Here is a 24,373-nt window from a genome sequence, read left to right on the forward strand (position 1 = left end):
GGGCCCATGGATCCTGTTCTAGATTCGGAGTGGTGCTGCTCATGAGGGCGCGACCTTCCCCAGCACACGCTTCAGTGCTGCCATTCCCAGTGCCCATCGTTATACCTGACTCCGACACGGAGCCGATGGGCGCCAACCAGTGCCCAACTATCCGAGTTGGAGCTAGTGCTTTTTTCATTTGATAGACCTGGAGATGGTGATGATAGAGAGGTCAGCAGCACCACACTCCCCTAGATAAACAGGAGAACAACTGGTATGAGGATCTGTCATATGCCAGTAGTCTGGACACCTCACCAAGCACTGGCCTGGGCTCTCCTCCCTACCATGGCTACAGAGGAGGATGCCTCTTTTGCAATGGTGGTGAAAAGGGTGGCTGAGGCCCGGACTTTACTCTGTCTTCAGTGGCAGTCAAGACAAATGTCCTGACAGAGGTGTTTAGCCAGGAATTGACCCCACCAAACCTTTACTCCCATTGAATGAAGTACTGGCTGACGTCCTCATTATGGCCTGGTCCAAGCCCTGCATAGGGGCTCCTGTGCTTCTGAAAATTGCCTGTTGTGATCGCCGCACTACTGGTGACCCCAGTTACCTCACCCAGCACCCCACCCCCGGAGAGCTGGGTAGTCCAAGCCTCCAACCAAAGATTAATCCTGGCGCGTTCCCTACCACTCCACCGGATAGGGAATCCGAAAGGCTGGATACCTTTGGAAAGAATATGTTCTCTTCCACCTCATACACACACAAAGGTGGGATTCGGTTGTGCAAGTGCTGCCCATTGTCTTGTAGGAGGCCCGAGCCATTCTGTCCTAGGCAATTGCAGATGGCAGACATGCAGCGAAGTTCACCATCAGATGTGGACTGGACACTACAGACTTGCTGGACAGAGCATTCACATCGTCAGTGACCTGTAGGTGCCACGCCTGACTGAGAACCATAGGAAATGTCCAAGCCTCATTAATGAACATGCCCTATGCTGGCTCCTACCTGATTGGCGAGAAGGCAGACTCAGTGCTGGAGCGCTTCAAGGACAGCAGAGCTATGTCCAGGTCCTTGGTCCTCTCACCAATTCCAGTCTTCCATTTGCCCCTTCCATGGCTATGGTAGGGGCTACCAACTGCATCCTTTCCTGCCCAGTCACCAAGGTCAACAGGCTTCCCAGTTTTTTTGTTGCTACAGTTCCCACAAACTACATGGAACTACCAGCCGGTGTCCACCACCCCCTGGCAGCCGCAGCCACAAAACTTCTTTAGGTGGCTCTTATACCAACACGGACACCCAAGTGGGGACACAAAACAATCAATCAATTAATCAAGTGCACTACTTACCCGTGAGGGTCTCAAGGCGCGGGGGAAGGGGCTGTTACTGCTCGAATAGCCAGGTTCTGAGGACTCTTCTGAAGGTAAACAGGTCCTGGGTCTGCCGTAGGAGGATGTGAAGGATGTTCCACATCTTAGCGGCGAGGTGGGAGAACGATCTGCCGCTGGTGGTCGCTCTTCGGATGCGGGGGACTGTGGCGAGGGGGAGGTCGGCGGAGCGGAGCTGGCGGTTGGGGGTGTGGAAGCTGAGTCGTCTGTTGAGGTATGCTGGTCCGGTGTTGTGGAGTGCCTTGTCTGCATGGGTGAGGAGCTTGAAGATGATCCTCTTGTTGACGGGGACCCAGTGCAGGTATCTCGGTTAGGGTGTGATGTAGCTGCAGCGAGGGATGTCGAGGATCAGGCGTGCAAAGGCGTTTTGGATGCGTTGAAGTTGTTTCAGGAGTTTGGCCGAGGCTCCTGCGTAGAGGGCGTTTCCGTAGTCTAACCTGCTGCTGACGAGGGCCTGGGTGACCGGTCTTCTTGTTTCGGTACCTGTAGATCTTGCGAAGCATGCGGAGGGTGTTGAAGCAGGCGGACGAGACGGCGTTGACCTGCTTTTTCATGAAGAGAGAAGAGTTGAGGTTGACCCCTAGGTTGCGTGTGTGGTCGGTGGGTGTTGGAGCTGTTCCCAGTGCGGTTCTCCACCAGGAGTCGTCCCAGGCTGAGGGGGTGGAGCCGAGGATGAGGATTTCCGTCTTGTCTGAGTTTAGCTTCAGTCGGCTGTTCTTCATCCACTCAGCGACGGCTTACATTCCTTGGTGGAGGTTGGTTTTGGTAGTGAGGGGGTACTTGGTGAGGGAGAGGATCAGCTGGGTGACGTCGACGTAGGAGATGATGTTGAGGTCGTGCAGTCGGGCGACATGGGCAAGCGGTGCCATGTAGATGTTGAACAAAGTCAGGCTGAGGGATGAGCCCGGGGTACACTGCAGATGATCTCGGTGGCTTTGGAGCTGAAAGGGGGAGGCGGACGCTCTGGGTTCTGCCAGAAGGAGGTGGTCCAGTCCAGAGCCTTGTCTTGGATTCCAGCGTCGTGGAGGCGTGTGCATAGAGTGCGGTGGCAGACAGTGTCAAAGGAGGCTGACAGGTCCAGGAGGATGAGGGCCACGGTTTCTCTGTTGTCCAGCAGGGCCCTGATGTCATCGGTGGCGGAGATGAGGGCAGTTTCGGTGCTGTGGTTGCTGCGGAACCCGGACTGGGACGGGTTCAGGATACTGTTCTCCTCGAGGTAGCGGGTGAGTTGTCTGTTGACGGTCTTCTCAATTACCTTTACCGGGAACGGGAGCAGGGAGATGGGCTGGAAGTTCTTGAGGTCCTTGGGTTCAGCCTTGGGTTTTTTCAGTAAGGAGTTGATCTCGGCGTGCTTCCAGCTCTCCGGGAAGGTTGCTGTCTCTAAGGAGATGTTGATGGCTTTCCGGAGATGGGGTGCGATGGTGGTGCTGGCTTTGTTGAAGATTTGGTGTGGGCATGGGTCTGACGGAGATCCAGAGTGGATGGTGTTCATGATTTTGATGGTATCGCCGTCGTTTATGTTGGTCCAGGAGAGCAGGGGGTCGGTGCGGATGGTGGCCGTGGGGACGGAGGTCTCAGTGGTTGTCGGGATGGTCGTGGCGTTGAAGCTGTCGTCAATGTCTGCGATCTTGCGATGGAAGAAAGTGGCAAGGGAGTCACACAGGTCTTGCGAAGGTGGGATGTCGTTGGTGTTGAAGCTGGGGTTGGAGAGTTCCTTCATGATGTTGAAGAGCTCTTTGCTGTTGTGTGCGTTGTTGTCTAGGCGGTCTTTGAAGGAGGCCCTTTTGGCGGATCTGGTGAGGTGATGGTGTCTGCGGGAGGCGTTCTTGTGGGCTGCGTAGCTGTTTGGTGTCTTTTCACTGTGCTATTTCTTCTTTAGCTTTCAGCATGTTTGCTTGGAGGCCTGGAAGTCTTCAGTGAACCAGCTGGCTTTCTTGCTGGTGTGTCTTTTGGAGGTTTTCTTGCTCGGGGCGAGGGTGTTGGCGCAGTCGTTATCCATTGTCTGAGGTTGCGGGCGGCGGAGTCAGGGTCGGTGGTGTCGGCGGGTGGGCTCCGGGTGAGGGTGGTGGTGGTGGTGGTGGTGGTGGTGGTTAGCTGGTTTTCGGTGATTTTGCTTCGGCAGCGGCGAGGGATCTGTTGGGTGCGGTGGTGCGTGATGGGTTTCCCGAAGGTGAAGTGGATGCAGCGATGGTTGGTCCAGTTGTGTTCGGTGGTGTGGTTGAAGGAGACTTAGGAGCTTGCGTAGAAGATGAGGTCAAGCGTGTGGCCGGTGGAGTTGATGGGAGTTGTGACGAGTTGTCTGAGTCCGAGGTTGGCGATCAGGGTGGCGGAGTTGATAACATCCGTTAAGTGGGTTGTACAGATAGTCCAGAGGGGCTACTCCATCCCTTTTCTTGAGCCCCCTCCATCATGCCAACACGTATGTCAGGCTGACGGACGACCATCTTTCCTTACTCCATCAGGAAAAATTGGTTCTCTTGGCCACGGGAGCCATTGAGAAAGTGCCGTTGCCAGAAGTAGGTTGTGGTTGCTATCCCTGCTACTTTCTCATGTCCAAAAGCAATGGAGTCCTTTGTCCTATCCTAGACCTGCGCCATCTCAAACTCTTTCTGAAAAAGGAGAAATTCAAGCTGCTAACTTTAGCTTAAGTCCTATCTGCCCTGGTTCCTGGAGACTCTATTGTAACGTTGGACATGCAGTACGCATATTTCCATAATCCAGTCCTGCCTGGCCACACGTGTTGCATGTGATTCACGGTGGGCGAAGAGCACTTTCAATTTGCAGAGCTCCCCTTTGGCCTTACCAGCGAACCTCGGTCGTTCACCAAGGTGATGGCAATGGTTGCAGTCTTCCCCTCCTATGACGATTTGTTTTTTTAATGTGGACTCGCCCCAGGCAGTCATCTCCTACCTCCAGACTACGGCAGACCTCCTGCAATCCTTGGGAATCACTACACTGTCTCCATCCAGAGGTGGTGCAAGGCCTCTTTGAAGAGTTGGGAGAGCCTTGGTTAGATCTGTTCGCCACTATCAAGTATGCGCAATATCAGCAGCTTTGCACGCTGGAGTTTCCGATGCAGCTCTCACTTAGAGACGCTTTTTATCTCGAGTGGGGCTCCAACCTCCTGTACTCCTTTCTGCCAATACCACTTCTGCCTAGAATTCACAAGAAGATCAGGAATGCCCGTGACCTAAGTAAACCTCGTGGCCTTGGATTGGGAACGAAGTGTCTGGTATCCTGAGCTTCTGCCTCTTCGGGAGGATCTTCTGTCACAGCACCAGGAGAGGGACTCGCACCTGAACCTGCGCAACCTCCACCTTCAAAGAGATTGAGTGGTGACAGTTGACAGCATTCGATTTTCCACCTGAAGTCTGTGAGGTTATTCTGGCATCTCTCTACTTTTCACCAAGTCTGCATATGACTGTCCCTCCACCAAGTCGGCATATGCCTACTAGCCCTCCATCAAGTCTGCATATGCCTGCCGATGGGACAGATTTGTGGCATGATGTGCATCCAGCAGCATTGATCCTATTTCTGCACCCTTTTCCCAAGTTTTTATGTTTGTATTTCTCTGGCCAAGCAGGGCTCTGTTCTGAGCACGATAAAACGTTATTTGTCAACTATATTTGCAGTTTTGACTTTGCAGGACCAAACTTCTTCGCTCAAGTCCCCCCGTTGTGACTAGGGGCCAGATGTAGCAAAATCAGAAATACCGACTCTTAATTACCGAATTTTACCGATTCGGTAATTAGAGTAGGTATTTCTAATGTAGGTACCAATTTGGTAAATTTGACCGAATCGGTAAAAATCGGTATTTACAGATTCGGTAAATACCGAATCGTTATTTGCTATTGAATCCTATGGGCCGAATCGGTAAATACCGAATTTTGCAAGGGTGCAGGGGGTGTGACTTTGACACCCTCTGGGCCCCCTGTTTTAGGCTTGTGCATGTACACCTGAATCTGTATTTTACCATGCAATTGTATTGCATGGTAAAATACCGATTTTCAAAGCCCTGTGTCAATGTTAAAATTGGCATCTACATACCAAACATGCATTTTCGGTAATTTTACCGACCGGTATATTTACCGATTCGGTAAAATATACAGAATCGGTAATTTTACCGATTCTGTAATTTTACCGAATCGGTAAAATTACCGATTCAGTAAAATTACCGAAAATGCATGTTTTTTATCCCCCTACATCTAAATGGCCATTTACCGGTCGGTAACGGCCGACTTCAGCCGTTACCGGCCGGTAAATGGCCAAAATCTCCCACCTACATCTGGCCCTAGGTTCCTAAAAGGCCTTCAGCACATGTTTCCTCCCAGACCTTTCATTATGCCCACATTTTACTGATCCACTTTAGCTGCTACACAATTTCTCCCTTCGCCTGCTCACTATGAAAATGGTTTTCCCAGTGACCATAACATCAGCCAAGAGGGTCAGCAAACTGGAGGCACTCTCTGTGCACCCTCTTGATACCACTCTTACCCAGATAAGCTGGTTCTCAGAATGCGTACTTCCTTTCTTCCGTAAGTTGTTACGCCTTTCCATGTAGGCCAACATATCACCATGCCTACTTTCTTTGCCCTGCCTCTTCCTTCTAAAGAAGAGGCGAGACTCCACCGCCTGAACCCAAAAAGAGCGTTCTCTTTCAACCTTAACCACACAAGAGAGTTTCGGGTGGATGACTAATTCTTTGTCTGGTATGTCGGGGCTAAGAAAGGAAAAGCTGTGCATAAATGGCCATCTCAAGAGGGATAGTGCTCTGCATCAAGCTCTGTAATGCATGGGCCAAGAAGCAACCCGCCAAGGGCTTTCCCACTGAGCCACGACCACTACCACTGCATTAGCTTTCAGAGTCCCTATCTTAGACATCTGTTAGGCAGCAATGTAGGTATCTTTTCACTCGTTTGCCAAACACTTCTTCCTGGAATGTCAGGTCCTTCGTGACGAGCATTTTGCCCACTCAGTTCTGCATGACTTTTTGGTCTAACCTCAGTTTTGCAGTCCCACCTCCAGGGAGGTATTGCTTTGGTATCTATTCTAAAGTAAGGAATCTAAGGATAGAAGTCTCCATCAAATGAACAAGTTACTTACATTTGGTGACGCCTTATCTGGTAGGGACTCGAGCCTCAGATTCTTTACCAACCATCCCCACTCTCTGAACTGATTAAGTACAGGAACACCCTTCTAAGGGCCTTAGAAATGCATACTGGTATGTCAACATTCTTTGTGGCAGCTGCGCTTCTGGAGTGGAAAATCGTGAATAAAACTGACGTCAGCGTGCTGAGGTGGTGCCTGTATAGGCACTGCGCACTTAAATTCTTAACGCTGCCTATGCGGAGCTGAACAATGCGACCTACCGGTGTGCAGCGGTAGTCCTCAAAAATGTCCAGAGCCAGTCTGATGCCTGGGGAATATTCTAATGTATAGAATCTGCAGCTAGATAGTCTCTAGCAGATACAGTGTTACCAAAGTTCTTTCAGAAGACAGCTGTTGTGATTGTATTCTTAATAGCGCCTTAACTGGTTGGCTTCTTCAGCAGAAGAATAAAGAAGATGTCTTCTGCAGCTGGGTGGGTCTCCCTTGCTTCAACTTGTTTGAGCTGGAAAGCAAAACATTAGATGGCTCAATGAGGACATATTTTGTTGGTTGCCAACCTCTTACACTGTTGTTTAGTTAATTATTTTGAGTTCACCTTTTTAGGTGACTCGACCCCTATTGGCGCCCTCAATGCCATTTTGTCAAATTTTTTCTTCTCATTGAGTTGTTCAGATTGACTTCAGTCAGATTCTTTTCGATCGTTGCCGTTAACTTCATTAGTCTGCATATCACTTGCTGTTTGCCAGCCTTTTTGCATACCTCCAGAAAGTACACAGTTGTGCCTCTAAAGTTATTCTCGAATCTAGTTAATTTGCTCTTTTGACTGTTGTGCATCAACTTGTCCTTAGGCAATCTTTTGCGCCTAGATTTTTATTTCTACTTTATTAGAATTATAATTTTATTCTGAAGCCCCCTACATTACAAGTAGAATTAGCTCTTCGCACTGCAGCTGAGACTAGATCTATATTGTGCATGTTGCATTATATCATTTGTGAATCAAAGGAAAACGCTATTTCCCGCTCAAGAGATACAGGGCCTAGAATGAATGGCATCTCTCTGTATTCCGGACATTCCATCTTAATATGGATCAAAACCTCAGACTCCCCCCTTTTTAATATTTCTTCACCTCTTTCAGGCTCTTAGTGGCTCCTGTTCTGCATTTATGATGTCAATGATATTATCTGGCTTCGGCCACTTACCTTAAAATTTGTAGCGCTCAACAAAGTACAAATCAAATTAAAAGTAATAATCTGTTTTCATATATTGCTTACTGCAACTGCCTTGCATTCATGGTGCATTTTACTAGCTCTCAAACTAAATTCCTACTGGGTTTTCTGTCAGTCCATTTAGTCGGTGCACTCCAGGTTCTTTCTACCTTACAGGTGAGCAAGGCTCTTGATTGAGGCTAACACTTGATCCCAGACTAACCACCTGGGTTTCTTGGCGCATGTCTTGGAGCGATGTGGTATGTGAGGATATAAAAAGTGCATGGAGGGGTTATAGTTAGCTCAGTAAACTAAACTGGTGATGTTTTCGTTTTTTAAACATTAGTTTTTACCTTATTTCAACAGCAAACTATAACGTCACTTTCACCTTTGTTTTTGCCAGTGAATATATATATTTATATGTACAGCTGTGCAGAGTGTAATATGTTGCTTATTACCATTGTTGCATTTAGGGAGGACCATGACTATCGAAAGGTGAAGTCTTTAATGGTTCATGGTGCCCCCCCTCCCCCTCAACAGTGGTAATACATAGCATATTATACTCTGTACACCTGCCATGTTGATGCCATGGCATTTTTCCCATTGTTACTTGTTTTAACAAAAAAATATTTAACATAAAAAACAGGATGCAGGTGGTTACATTTGTGCAGCATAGTTAAATCACAATCAAGGGACTCACAGCTATTATAAGAGTTTTTTTCCCCTGTATAAAATAATTGTTACATGCAGACTGTGAGGCCATAAAAACTCTCTTTCTCATGTAAGTTTTGCTTAACTGAGGTAACAAACGCATATTTGACCTTTGCACAGTAGCAATAAATTAGTTAATATGCTTTTATTAGTACAATTGCTCCAAATACCTTGTATTATTGGGCCACATTTATTTTTACTGCCATCACAAAATTGAAGTTATGGTTAGCTTTGGTTATAAGTCCTTAGTTTACGTTTAATATAACATCTCAGTAATTCACTGAAAAAACAAAATTGAAGTGCATTTATGGTTTTAAGCAAAACACCAAAATCACTGAAATTTGTCAGTTATAATTAGATACATTAACCATGGCTTGCACCCATGTCATGCTCTGCTAATGACCCTACATATGACATCACTCATGACGTAAAATGACATTACTGATATATCAGAAATAGCATAACCTTTCATTTGCCCTTCTCAGAAAAATGTTCAGTCCTGTCACCTTTGTGTTTTTTTACAAAATAGGCACCGGGGTGGTTGGAGCTGTGAGATGGAAGCAGTAGATTCAGAGAGCTGATGTGTATCCCATTGCCTCAGAATTAGGAAATACTGATGACGTTACAGTCACTCCAATAGGTGGCACCTGTTCCCTAACAAGTTCTAATAGAGCAGAGAGGTTAAAAGTGCTAAACGGCATTATAAAGGCTCTTCATTGTAAGTGCTTGGGAGCGATACAGTACAACACAGTTATTGTGCACTTGTTGGCATGTTATTCCCCTAAAACCTCATTAAACCTAATTATAGCCCTAAAGAGTGCTCACAGTGTTACCTATAACGGATCAGCTGGGCCTGCCCAGTAGGTAAAGAATTGTTTGTTTATTTTGGAAAAATACTGCTTTATGAAACCTGAGGTAGGGATTAATAATTGTCATCGTAGAATAAGTGGCATTCAAGGCCAGATGTAGATTTTGTCGTGGTTGTACCACCATACTGTATTTGCTGCTGACATGTCATTCTTGTGTTTCATCGTGGGTTATTTTTCACCATCTACAGCTTGGGACAGACACCTGGTATTATGCCAAGCGCTGCTTCCTGTCCTTGCTGGAAAACATGTCAAAACATATGATTATGCTACGAGACAGCGTCATCAACGAGTGCATACAGTTCCTGGAACACTGTGAAAGTAAGTACTGGTATCTGGGTGAGGGGGCCACTGCCACAGGGAGAGTTTCTAACCCCTAAACAGTAACATTTCATCAAATAGAAACAGAAGAGATATGTTAACTTGCAAATGGTTTCACAAAGCTGTTACAGTACTTTGTAAGTAGTCAGTGATAGGAACAATCAGGGAAGGAAAAGTGTTGCGTTGTTCACTCCAATATGTGTAGTTCCTCTTTCACGTACTTCTGACACGTAGCACTCTTTTACTTACTCTTACGTGCCTTTGTGGATTTGCCCCAAAACATCTAAAATGTGAACAAAGTGGCAACATTCAGGGAATGCTCATATGCCCTTAGCTCAAATATAAAGCACTGTGCTCTCTTTGCACTTTTAACAATAGGGAGTTTGGTATTTTGGGGTTGATTCACAAAGGCACATAAGAGTACCGAAAAGAGTACTGCTGTAGTACTACTTCTCTGTTGTGAATCGTCCCCTAAATGTAGATGTAAATGTAAATGTAAATGTAATGGGGCACTTATAGAGCGCTGCTACCACTCCAAGGAGTATCTTGGCGCTTACACAACCCGGTGGAAGAGTTGGATAGGGAAAAGACGTCCTGATTTCTTAAGCACATCCACTACACTAGGGTCCTACACAGGGTGTCAGACATAGAAAAAATCCATGTTTTCAAAGCCTTCCTAAAAGGGGCTTCTTGGGAGAAAGACCGCAAAGAAAGGGGGAGTTTGTTCCAGGCCTTGGTTCCTAGTACAAAGATGGATTTACCACCCTTTGTAGCCAGTTTAAAGCGAGGAGTGGTAAGTAAGTTCTGGTTTGCGGGTCTTAGGCAGCGTGCTGGGTAGTATCTTTTGAACGCCCTTCGTAGATAGATCGGGCCACGTTGATGGAAGGCCCTGAAGGTAATCAAGAGAAGTTTGAACAAAATTCTCTTTCCTATTGGCAGCCAATGTAAGGTATTTAGAGCTGCAGAGGCTGATGATCTACGGGGCAGACGCAGTACGAGGCGGGCGGCCGCGTTTTGGATCAACTGCAATTTGTGGAGCACGATTTTGTTTGCTCCAACATAAAGTCCATTGCAGTAATCCAGCCTAGAATTTATTAAGGCCACTGCGACTGTTTTCCTCGCCGAAAGAGGGAGGAGATCAAAAAATGTCCTAAGTGCTTTAATAATTTGAAAGCACATACCTGCCACTGCTACAGCCTGGGGTTTGAAGGATAGGCAGTTGTCAAATTTTATACCTAGGTTGCGGGCGGATGCAATTGTGTTGGGTGGGGCTTCTGCATCCGATGGCCAGCATACTGTGGGGGAAAAAGGATTATTGATCCCTATAGGTAGGATTTCCGTTTTTCCGGCGTTGCACTTTAGATGGTTGTTGTTCATCCATTTGAATGTTGCTGCAAGACAGTTCCTAAGGTCTTCCTCGGCACCTGATTGTTCCTTATCCAGCACCAAAATCAGTTGGGTATCGTCAGCATATGAAATAGAACTGATCCTGAATGACGCGATCAAGTTCATCAGGGGTGCCATATATAGGTTGAAAAGAACAGGGCTCAAACTGGAGCCCTGTGGCACCCCTGAGCTGACGTTTTTAGCCTCAGACTGATATGGGCCAAGCACTGTTATTTGGCGTCTGTTAGTAAGGAAGTTCCTACACCAAGCCAAAACCTGTCCTCCCACACCTGCGGCAGCCAACCGGTCCAGTAAGATGTTATGGGACACGGTATCGAAGGCTGCCGACAGGTCAAAAAGGATAAGGACAGCCCGTTTTCCCTGGTCCATTGCTGCTCTTAAAGTTTCAGCAGAGTATAGTAAAGCTGATTCGGTAGAATGTTCTGACCGAAAGCCTGACTGATTCGGATGGAGAACGTTATTCTTCTCCAAAAAGTTTGTCAGTTGACTATTGACAAACTTTTCAGTCAGTTTAAATAGAATGGGTAGCAGGGAAATCGGGCGCAGGTTGGAAAGGGTGGTAGGATCGGTCAGGGCCTTTTTTTGGAGTGGCTTGACAGCTGCAAGTTTCCAGTCATCAGGAATATTTGCTGTTGCTAGAGAAGAATTGATGATACTGTTAATCATGGGATTAACTATCTCTATTAAGTGGTGCAACACCGGAGGAGGGCAGGGATCAAAAGGGGAACCTGATTTGCTGGCTAAAATAGCTTTAGCAGTTTCCTCCAGGGGGACTGGGGCGAACTCGTCAAAACGGAGGGGGGAAGTCATCTTCGCCATCTCTTCAACATCCGTTCTAATGATGGTTTCTGATGGAAAGGTATTGGTGATAGTTAGGATTTTGTTATCAAAATAATCAGATATCGCGTTACAGAGATCTTGCGATGGAGGGATCTCTTGTGATAGAGCTGAGGGGTTGATAAAATCCTTAACAATCCTAAAGATAGCTTTTTGTTCTTGGCCTGCTGAAGAAATGGCCTGTAGGTAATGGGCTTTTTTTGCTAATTTTAATCCTACGTGATACTTCCGTCTAGCTGCTATGTAAATGTTGCGTGCGGCGGTGTCGTAATTACGACGCCACCTCCGTTCTAGCGTTTTCACTTCGCCTAACTCGGCCTTAAGAGCTGGTGAAAACCACGGAGCATTTTTTTTTTTATTCCTAGGTTTCATGTTCTCATTGTTAGGTGATATAAGCAACTTGCCCGCTCCAGCGATCCAATCACAGAAGATTTGATAGTCTGAAGAAGTACAGTCGGCAAGAGCTGGTAATTCATTTTTGAGTTTTTCAACAATGTCAGCTCTCCTGGCTAATGACTTCCAATTCGGAGTGGGTTTCATGTGAGGATTGTCCGTACATTTTAGGGAGTTGAAAGAGGATTTCCGGGTTTCAGCTATGAGAAAGGGAATTAAAAAATTATCTGTCCATACCTGAGGGCAGGGGGGTTTGACTATCAGGCTGGAAAAGTTAGAGCAGATACCATCTAGTAGATGTCCTGCTTGATGGGTGGGTTCACGGTTCACCAAAGTGAGTCCCAACACTTCAATTGTGTCTAGGAAGCAACTGACTCCAGGATCAGTTGGGGCCTCAAGATGTAAGTTGAGGTCACCCAACACCGTAAAGTTGGAATACCTGAGAGTTAAATCACTCAGCACGTCACCAACAGAGTCCAAAAATGTAGAGGGGGGGTCTGGGGGGCGATAAATAAGGACTCCAGAAAATACAAGAGAGTCATGAATTGCTAGAGAAAAAGCCAGTGCTTCTGACTCTTTTAGCTCCGTCAATGCTTCTATGGTGCATTTAAAGGTATTCCGATAGATGATCAACAGCATCTATGACTCATCAGAACCCTCTATTCTGCCAGTTTGCCTGCAAGCTTCCTGCAGTGTATCTGTTAAGTCAGAGATTCTTGGCGGTCCCACTGCCACCCAATTTTTCTGTTGAACTGGGCTATTGTTTTCTCTAACAGTAAATCTGGCATAGGCATGTTTTTGTGCACATACCTGCTCCAATAACACAGGCAGCCAGCCTAAAGGATGCATACAGCAACGTGCACATATATTGTTCAGCTCTTCTCCACCACTCCCACCTTTGTCAATAAATAATTCATCAACAAGGAATAACATCGTCTTTTAATTATGGAGCGGGGGTTAGCGGGTGTTTCTCTTCTAAATGCTGTATCTGCTGTTTTGAAAAAGGTGCAATTGACAACGCCTTAAGGAGAGACAGATGTTTCCATTGCAGGTCAGGACTGTATGAAAATACCTATGTATATATACATTCTATGTTTTTTCATGGCTACATTTTGTTAGGTGTAGGTACCAACACAGACCAAAGGTAGAATGTATGCATGATGTACAAAGTTTAAAATTCGCTCTTTCCCTTCCCCTTAAAATCTCAGCTGCAGGATTTCCAGGGTTTCATTTTTGTAGTTTATACTCATTTTTCTCTTCCCTGTACGGTTTAGTGACGTCCTGCACATGATGTCCACCCACATGGACATCAGTTAGTTGAAATACAGCTAACTTGAGTCTTTTAGATTCTGGGATGCCTTAGGGGAGCGGAGGTTTTGCGAACGCTAAATTGCTTATTTACTGTTCTAACTACAGTCCTAGGATATTTCTGGAAGGTTAAAAATTCCACAAATATTGCAAATAATGGCGGAAATGTTGCAATTTCTCTTCTCAGCACAGTCCAAGCGGCTGCTCATGGCAACGCTGAAGGCCAACTAGAAATACCAAAATGTAAGTGTTTGCAAAAGTAGCATCACACCCTTTGACCAGTGATTCCATCACTGGGTGGAACTCACATTAACCTCTCATGGGGGAGGTCAAAGAGAGGAAACCCCAGAAACCAAACAAGCTTCTGAGATTCTTGCTCACGTTCTGCTCCTTTTGCTCCTGACTCCCCATCTGTTTTGTTTTTTTTTGCAGAGTTTTATATAGCGCGAACTAGACCCGAACCGAATCAGGTATCAGAGCGCACCAGTTACTTTACATGAGGACAGACACACATTCAATTTAGGCACGAGGAGATTAAGTGATTTGCCCAGAATCACAGGAGGTTTTGGCGTCGTTACCGAGACTCGAACCCAGATCCCCCAGGTCCGAGGTCGAGCGCCCTAGCCGTTAGGCCAACTCCTCTCCTAAATGTCGCAAGGATTATTTGGGAGAGCAGTCTGCAGGGGAGGATTATTGGTCCGTCTAGAGCCTGCCATAATATTTGGGCTACTCCGTCCCATAATTTCCAAATGACCCTGGATCCCCTTATCATATAACATAACAGGTGTATTTGTAAAGCGCACGATTACCCGAAGGTGTCCTGGTGCTGAATAACAGATGTTTATTGTTACCCAACTTAATGGTACTCATTTTATCAACCCCAAATGGATGAAATCCCCACCGGGATTTGAACCTGTGATCATGAGGTCGAACACAGGCTCCTGCAGTGGCTGCTTTAGTCCACTGAGCCATCAGACCCGGCTACATTGGATGAAGTCATTCTTCATTTTAGCAATTAAGGTAGCACGTGGAGGTGTCTAATATCATATGCTATAATCAGGTTTCTGTTAAAATCAGTCATCTTTAAATAGATGAATTGGATAAGCCTGAAAATAGAAATATTTTTGTCCTAAATGAAAAAGCACCGCTACAAGGATGAGTCTCCTCCGATTATGGGAGATTAATAAGTCTTTCAAATATCCTCTTATATAGACGCTGAGTCGTGATGTGCAAAATTCAATGTTCTTTTAATGATCCACTTAGAGACAAGACACCAAACAACGCGTTTCGTTCTGTCACCAGAACTTCTTCAGGGCTGTGAGTTTAAAAAACATACAAAAATAACACTATAAGTGCCACACAAGACAACATATACATATACACATCTAAAAGTTGCAACATTTACAGTGCCCACCTAAAAACACAATTGATGCAGCATTGAGCAATTCAAAACGTCACATGAGATATTCGATTTTCCTTATATACAAAGTGCCTATATTCACACTATCCTTTTGTTAAGAAACCTTTTTAGTATGACATTTGTTGCAGTGAATTTACTTTCAGCAATTTAATACAGGTTTGGATCATTTTGTGTATGTATATTCTAATCGTACTTGTCAGCGCCATTTTCTATGTAAACCACCGGTCAGTGCAAGCTGTGGGAAACATCCCGCACATGATATATCAACATTGCATGAAATTAATCCCAAAGTATTGGTATCCCTTCTATTGCTGAGTAATTGTAATTTGTACAATGTTTAATCGCAAAAACCCTCCAAACACTTGTGAAGGTACATCATCGCTTATTAGCCTGAATATAAACAATAGTAAAAACATTCTCCACATGACACAATGTCCACTTACTTGCCCATTCAAATGTCAAGTATTCTTCAAACCATGTCGACCTCAAACCAATGTGCCCTTGCTATCACGTGTTTCCATAACAGCAAGCCCAGACCATCGTTAATATCACGGGAACCCATGACCCCAGTGTGTAATTGACCATAAGTAGCCCAAGGGCATAGATACCCAAAATTGTCGATATAGGTATCAAACACAGACACATATTCACGGAAAATTTAGTAAAAGAAGGGGGTTTCCCAATGGGCTTTAATGATGTAGGCAGGCTGTGGGGGGAAGAAACTGTAAATAGAACAAAAGAATTCAACCCTGCCTTATGATCTGATGGCCCTAAACGTAGGATCCACAAAATATACACGGGGTGATTTATCTAAGAGCTAGCATTGCACAGAACAAGCTGAATTGTCAACTCAAATATACTCCAGACATTTTTTATAAAAGATACATATATATTTTTATTTTTTTATGTTCTTTGAATTGATATAGTAAACAATGTACAAAAATAAATTATATGTCAAATCCACATAACATTTTTCAGAACACCAACAATATACATAGATAAAGGTAAGATAAAAAAAGGAGAAGAGAAATTCATCCTATATATTCACCTACCCAGTCACACGCCACACTACAATCACACTAACATGCTTTCAAGGTCTAATTCATTCAACTCAAAATTCTTTCATTCAACTTTCATTCCTTCAAATGATCCTGGTATGTGCAACATAGGGATAGAAAATTTGTTGCATAATTCAGAGTATTGTTCCAGGTGGCAGATGGTTTATACAAGAATCCAGATGGATATAGGACAGTATGCCGTATTCCTGGAAGTACACGCCGACGCGCGTTTCGGTGACAGGCCAATAAGGCCACACCTTCGTCAGGGCTAGTGGCAATATGCTGGGAGGGGGACAAGTATAAAATCTGAAAATAAAAACAATATTTTTAGACTCTTTTTCTATATACACAATATAGGTTCTGCAGAGTTCATAACATACATTTTCTACTGTGCATTAGGTTTACATCCTAGATCAGTTTTAATTAATAGTATAATCACTGTGCGGTTGACTTCTTGTGGCTGTGCAATGCCATGCTGCATAGTTACACTCCCTAGGACAGACTCCCGGTTAGGTGAGATCTGTTAGAGGAATATGGATAACCTCAACTAAGTGACCAACAGGGAACATCATTTCATAACAATACTTCTATTCAAAACTATAACACAACTTTCTTCACACATACACTCATTTATTCAAGCGCTTTGTTTTTCAAAAAGGATAAAGAAACTGGTTTTGGGGCCATGGCCCATCAGATCGATTTATAACCAAATCTGTGGTTTATGTTTAAATAAACCGACTTCAATTTTAAGAAATTATATTAACCATAGTTGAGTAATGTATTTACATCATAATCTCCAGAGCCAAGATGTTATTAATATGGTTCTGCCATATGCGTATTTTTGTTTATTTTGGACGTTGTTCTCTAACATAGTATGTAAGATGTTAAGACTAATTTAGGCAACTTAATGTACACAAAAGAAAACAAATTCAGGAGATATATTACCTAAATAGTGGCACAAGTACTAGTAGCCTGTAGATCTAGATACATAGAGTGTATCGCTCTTGATTCATTTTCAAACTGGATATTTGAAGTGCGGTCCTGTATTAGGGATAAAGGTCATTTAAATGGGTCCCCCATAGATTGGAAATTTAGTAGGACATAAATCAGTGTTAACAAAACGATATAAGCGACACTTTTATATTAGATTTATCTTAACGCGGTCTCAGATCGACTCCCTATACATGTCATCACCCACAGTGTTGAGATATTCATTCAATACATATCTGTCAATTACCATTTGATTATTGCGAAACTATAGCGAGTTTTTAATAAAGGACAGACACCATCTCAATCCTGTGTTGTTAATTCACAAAATTAACGTAGTAATGCACTTTTTAGGTTACCTGAACAGTTCTTGTGAGTTTTCTCCAGTAAAGGTAGGAGTTGTATATAAAACGTTCCCAAAGGCCAGAGGATATCTAATTTTCAATAATGGTTCCTAACAATAAAAAAGCGGAAGCACTAATTTTAACAAGGATCCAAATTTAGGCAATATTTATACTGGCATCCTGTAAATAGATTTAGCGTTTTAGTTACCAAGGTACTGTAGTCGCTTCTAGCGTAGCAGTTGCGCTATGTAGTAGCAACCGGTCTGACCACCGCAGATAGAGTTTCAGGCAGGCGTCAGTATCGAGCGGGCGTTGCTCCGCCGTCTTCCCCGTTAGGTTGCAGCGACAGGCGGTAAAGGGCAGGGGTTCCTAATAACAGGGCGAAAGCCGATTTTAGGCAATTTGTTTAACTCACGGCGTCCTCAAGGGTATTACAAGGGTCAGCTGCTACCGCAATATAGACTTACCTCAATATGATAGTAAAGCAACCCAATGCGGGTTCCGTCGAATTTCAAATCCGACCAGCGGCAACGGGAGACAGGACTCTCGCTTGCTAGGTAGTCAGTTTCCCTTAAATAGGTAACGGGTAGATCTACGCGCCATCTCATAAGGTGCCTCAGCTGTGTTAGAGCTGTGAACCTAAAAAACAGACTTCACCCTTCTATTCAGCTAAACGGCGGCCATCTTAAGCTAGTCAATTCTTATATAGACCATTAGTTATTACATTTTCACCTATCTTTATTTAAGCCTTCTTTTAGTTATAAATAATCTTTGTATTCACAAAGACGTTTATTTGAAGAGACATATAAATAGATAAGGGCAGGTCTACGCGCCGTTTCATAAGGCGCTTCAGCTATGTTCGTGCTGTAAACATGAACGACAAACTTAACTCTTTTATTTCACCAGACGGGGGCCATTTTAGAAGAGTAATCACTTATTTAACAGAGTTATGGTTTCACCTCTTAGTCTATTTGGGATATTTTAATTTTATACGATCTTTTTATTCACCATCCCAGTTATTAGACGAAACATTAAGTATGTTCAGATTTTCTACAAACTTGTACATATATGTATTAGTCTCAGCTGTATAAAAGCTGTAAACATAGTATACGAGCCTAATTCCTCCTAGACAAAAAGAGGCCCCAGATATCTACTACACAGTTTTATTTCCAATCGCTCGGGGTAGTTTTTTACAGGAATGCCTGATGCCAAGGACATTCCTCATTAAGCCCTTTAGACACCGCATCCAAATAAAAAAGGAAGGAAAACCGAATATAGAAAATTCACATATATGGGAAAACAACAAAAAAAAAATTATGGAACACAGCACGTCTCTGAAACATCGTTTGCGGTAGGAAACATTTATACATATTCATTCTTTCTTTCTCGGTGTGTTGTGTATTAAAACTCCCTTAATATGTATACTGTGGAGTTAATAGTTTTTGAAAACACTGTTAAGGTACATACTATGGAGATAACATGTCTTTGATCTGGGAATAAGTGGGGACAAGTAGTTGCCAATGACTTGGGTCCTTTAAAGAAGAAGAGAGTTTTCCGTGAATATATGTCTGTGTCTGATACCTATATCGACAATTTTGGGTATCTATGCCCTTGGGCTAGTTATGGTCAATTACACACTGGGGTCATGGGTTCCCGTGATATTAACGATGGTCTGGGCTTGCTGTTATGGAAACACGTGATAGCAAGGGCACATTTGTTTGAGGTCGACATGGTTTGAAGAATACTTGACATTTGAATGGGCAAGTAAGTGGACATTGTGTCATGTGGAGAATGTTTTTACTATTGTTTATATTCAGTCTGATAAGCGATGATGTACCTTCACAAGTGTTTGGAGGGTTTTTGCGATTAAACATTGTACAAATTACAATTACTCAGCAATAGAAGGGATACCATTACTTTGGGATTAATTTCATGCAATGTTGATATATCATGTGCGGGATGTTTCCCACAGCTTGCACTGACCGGTGGTTTACATAGAAAATGGCGCTGACAAGTACGATTAGAATATACATACACAAAATGATCCAAACCTGTATTAAATTGCTGAAAGTAAATTCACTGCAACAAATGTCATACTAAAAAGGTTTCTTAACAAAAGGATAGTGTGAATATAAGCACTTTGTATATAAGGAAAATCGAATATCTCATGTGACGTTTTGAATTGCTCAATGCTGCATCAATTGTGTTTTTATGTGGGCACTGTAAATGTTGCAACTTTTAGATGTGTATATGTATATGTTGTCTTGTGTGGCACTTATAGTGTTATTTTTGTATGTTTTTTAAACTCACAGCCCTGAAGAAGTTCTGGTGACAGAACGAAACGCGTTGGCTGGTGTCTTGTCTCTAAGTGGATCATTAAAAGAACATTGAATTTTGCACATCACGACTCAGTGTCTATATAAGAGGATATTTGAAAGACTTATTAATCTCCCATAATCGGAGGAGACTCATCCTTGTAGCGGTGCTTTTTCATTTAGGACAAAAATAGACTTTTTACCCAGGTTTGGGTAATGCTCTTGGGACAGGGAGCATATGGAATTTGCACGCTGGTTTATTGAAAATTGAATAATTTGGTGATATTTGGATTGGTGCTTTGCTTCGTGTTGGAGTGGTCCACTGTCCGAACTGTGTTGTAACAATGAAAATAGAAATATGATAAGCTGCTATATCCAAGTACCGACTGCCAGTCCTCGTCCTCCAGTGGGCCTAGGTCAGTCTTGCATGCTGCCCTACACCTGGCAAACATGTTGAATGTACTATAGACTATAATCATATGTACCCTCGATGTTTCTTGCCAGGGAGCTCCCCTATTGTGAGTTTAGTTTCCATCGTGTTACGCTGTGGTATGGTCTTCAAAGCCGAGAGCTATGGGATCCAAGCAGCAGGTATTTGTAAAACTTTAAAAAGGAGCCTATCTTCCTTCTACATGTACATCCAGGATTTCATGGTAGTGTGTGAAAATACCGTTCCTAAAGTTGATGGCTATTTGGGGATATTTTGTTTTCATTTATTGTCCTGTCTTTTGCTTCATCATGACTGCTTTTGACCCGTATACATTTTAACTTTTCTATCTTCGTTGTGTTTTTTCTGACAGATGTAGCTTAAATGTGTGGTGTCCTGTTGATTGGGATTTACATGGTTGGGCAGCCTTTTTTGGATTTTGTTACATTAATAGTAATGTTGATGCTTCAGTGAGAGAATGCTTTAAGCCAAGTTTTAATGGCTGTTTATTTCGATTTGTCACAATCATTAAACTATTTCATATGCAAAAAAAACTCTTAACAATACAATCTCTCAATTAACTCACACACCATGCAAAATGTTCAATGATTGTGTGGAACTCTGCTATGAATCAATCCTTCTGGCAAGTATTGCTGTTCTGCCTGGAACCATATAAGGTCCAAAACTCTTGTGAGCTCCCTGAGCTACTAAGTGCCGCCTCTTTGGGTGTTAACATTCCAAATGGGTAGCAAGTTTGTACTGCCAAGGCTTACTCTTAGATGGTGGTGTGGAGTTGAATGTATAGTTCAGACGGCACATAATTGGCACCAGTAGCTAATTGTAAAAGAAAAAGTTCTCGGCTGGTGCTATCAAAGCTCGGGGTGCCAAATATCATGGCTGTGTAGTCGTGATTCCACATCATGCCTCTTTAATCCACTGCCTGATAATCCATATCTCTTGCAGGGTCTTTTTCATCCCTGCTTTTCCCCTTTGTCATGGTCTTTACGTCTCTCTCTTCCTCCTTTCCCTTTGCGTGTTTTCTCTCCTGCTCTGGATCAAAGCCTGCTGAGAAAAAATAAGAAGTATCAGACTGCAGGAGGTAGCCCATATAGAACAAATAAGAGCCGGTACCAGAAAATGAGTGACTGTGGGTCCCACCTGCAACCACCAGCTCAAGTTAAGCACGGTGTGCCACACAACAAATATGATTCCCAAAGCAGTAGTATTCACGTTGAGTAAAAAATTATTAGCAGCTTCAAAACGTCTGTTGGCACAATCTGGTTTCAATAATTCTTTGGCTGATGCACAATAGGGGATCTGTGTGCATTCTTACACAGACATATTTTCTGTGCTCCTCTTAGACCTACAGCCAATCAGATATCCAATTCTGCAGGCCATGGTTTCACAAGTTCATTTGTGTTGCTCAGTTGTGCCCGGTAGAATGCCCTAGGGGCACCATCATTCCTGGGCAGATGCGCTCTTCTACCCTGAGTATTTCAGGAGAGTAGGTCTGGATAGCGGAGATTGAAGCATCACTGCTTGTGGGTGGTGCACGTGGGCTCTCTTTCTCTGGTGGCTGCAGCTCGAAAAGTGGGAACAATTGTGCAGCTGTGGTATGCAGAGACACCAAACCGTCATACTCGGGTCAGTGTCGCTTGCAGTAGGGAACACAGATGTAGAAATGAGGCACGTCCTCTTTACCGACCCATCATCCTCTGTTCCTGGTCCGATATCTCTGATGTGCAGGATTCTTCCCACGCATCCCGCTGTGACATGTTGGGATACTCTGCAGCGAACATTGACCTGGTGGTCCATGAATATGCACAGGCGGTCTGGCTTCATTCAGAGATCTCTGACCAGGAACAGTATGTGGTGGCTCGATAGAGAGGACGATCCCTTCACTGGAGATCACTAGACAGGCTGGTTTGTCCTGTTGAGACCCCCAGCTTCAATCCGCAAGGTTCAAAATGTCAGCATAACCTCGGGCGTTATCGATGAACTTTTGTCAAACTACGATTCAAATAATGTGTATTCAACCAGTGTGGTGTATACCATCACAACACCCCATGTTTTCTGTACATATGTAGATGTCAACCTAGCACTTTTTTCAAACAGCGCTCTCTGCACTAGACTGTATGAAATATTGCATTTTGATGTTTGAAAAATATATTGCATTGGGTTTTGATCACTAGCCATGTGCTCCATTAATAACATACTGTTTCACCAATGTATTACCTTAAGTGGATAGATTAATGGATAAAATTGACCAACTGAAACTTTGTCTACCTTGTACTTACTGACCAGGGTTCTGCACTTAGTTTAAGGGTCCGTCCTGTTTGTATATCTCAGATGGGCTAAAAAGAATAATGCCCAGTTGCATCAGTGTTGTATTAAGAATTTTAGGGGCCCACATTCAGAACAACCGTGAATTGAGCCAATACAAGCCTACATGAGGAAGCAATGCAGAAAAATTGACCAAGGTGAGATCGGGTGATGAAAGCTCACATTACCAGGGGTCACCTAGGAAGTGGGAGCCCTGGGCAATAGAACCTATTTGCCTATGCCTTAAAACGTCTCTGAGTTGAATGAAGATTGCCAGTAAGTAGACTGTTCATTGTTTCTGGAAAACCCGTGTTCGCGGTCATCACTGATGCAGCATTAACATCTGTCCCTTTTTCCACAACTGTTTCAACCTAGTTCACTATTTTTCTCTCACAGTTTATGGTAAGAGCATTCCAGCTGTTATTGAACAGCCCCTGGAGGAGGAAAGGCTGCATATTGGGAAGAACACGGTCACTTACCAGTCCAGACAGCTGAAAGCGCTGATCTACGAGATCATTGGCTGGAATGTATAGCATTCAGATGTTTAATAGGCAATATTGTGGCTCTCTGGCTATATTTATTTTTTAGTTTGAACTGAACTGTTGTTAAAGTTTTCATTGTTCAAGTAAACATATTTTAATAAAAAAAGTATAAAAATCAAAATAAATGTTTATTCTTATTTGCCAACTACATTGTTGTCAAGATCTGCTTACTGAAATAATGTAAATCAGTAATGCTTTCATGTCATATGGCAATCAAAAAACCAGCAGTAACCTCTGCAAGAAACACAATTGGCATAAAATGTCAGATTCACACATCCTCTTGTGTCATTTTGTGTTTGAGAAAATGGCACATAATTATGTCAGGTAAATTGTTAAGGAGAACAACCGAATCACACACTAAAATGATGGAGTATATTTACCTTGTATACTTTGACACATGTTCCACAAACTGTAAACTACTTGTTATTGCTGTTAAGAAGCACTTTATGACATTCACTTTTTTTCCAGTAAAAGCCAGCTTCCCTTTCTTGTTGACTGTAAAGCAGGCAGCCATCTTTGAACAGCTCATCAGTCGCTCATCCCTCGTCCCTGTCACAATCCTAACGAGGTTTCTCCATGCTCTCAAGGCGTGCTTGCAATCAGAGCCCAGGCCCTACGAAGTGTCCCCATGCTCTGAAGGCTTGCTTGCTATCAGATCCCAGTCCTTACGAGGTGTCTCCATGCTCTGAAGGCTTGCTCTGAAGGCTTGCTATCAGATCCCAGTTCCAATTGTCACACATATAATAAAAGCAAATACTGTGGTTCCCCTTTTTAAAGATATAAATGATCACGCCTGAATGAATTAAAGTGTTCCATTCATGGCACAGGATCTGTTCAGGTTGATGCAGCAGACCCTGTGAAATAGACCTGGGAAACTGCTGCCACGTGTTGGTTAAATGGTATCAAAACTTGAGCTGATGGTCGATAGTACCCAGGTAGTGGAGGTGGGATGAGAGTTCATTAAAGCAAGTTGCAGATCTACAACTACCTCCAGCTGGGGGAACTGGAGAAAATGATCAGGTTTGCTATCATACTCCAAGTGTTGTTCCTTTGGTATAGTGAGCCAACATGTTCATACACAAAGTCTAAATTCAGTTTTAATCGCAGAATACTCAGATATGGAGGAAAAGGTGCATTTCTCTTTCTTTGTTAAGCCCCTTCTCAACACTTCTAAGTTGAGCAATCCATCTGGCCTGTGCTGGTCTTAAGCTGGGGATTCAGCCCCTCCTCTGTTCAGTTATCCTAAGTGTCTGCCCCATGGAAGATGAGCAATTTAGCATCACCCTTATGACGTACACTGTAATGGTCCATTAGTGGGTATTTTGTGTCTTGCTTTGTTATTGCCCTTGGGTGTTCTTGGTTCTACCTTTTAGTGTTTTCTAGTGCTTATATAGTGTTCACTGGTGGTTTAACAGGGCTTCCAGTGAGCATGTTACC

At 43.7% G+C, this 24,373-nt stretch overlaps 1 protein-coding gene across 1 annotated transcript in view; it reads left to right on the plus strand.

Moving 5' to 3' along the window:
• LOC144784810 (intraflagellar transport protein 70A) overlaps positions 1-23,061 on the plus strand; it is a 177,270-nt gene extending 154,209 nt beyond the window's left edge. The window contains exons 18-19 of the mRNA XM_078663856.1: positions 9,447-9,576; positions 22,791-23,061. Of these exons, the coding sequence (XP_078519982.1) occupies positions 9,447-9,576; positions 22,791-22,927 (267 nt within the window). The 3' untranslated portion in view covers positions 22,928-23,061. The remainder of the gene's footprint in view (positions 1-9,446; positions 9,577-22,790) is intronic.
• The last annotated feature ends 1,312 nt before the right edge of the window (positions 23,062-24,373 follow it).

Source organism: Lissotriton helveticus, chromosome 10, assembly GCF_964261635.1.
Source record: "Lissotriton helveticus chromosome 10, aLisHel1.1, whole genome shotgun sequence".
Taxonomy (NCBI): Eukaryota; Metazoa; Chordata; class Amphibia; order Caudata; family Salamandridae; genus Lissotriton; species Lissotriton helveticus.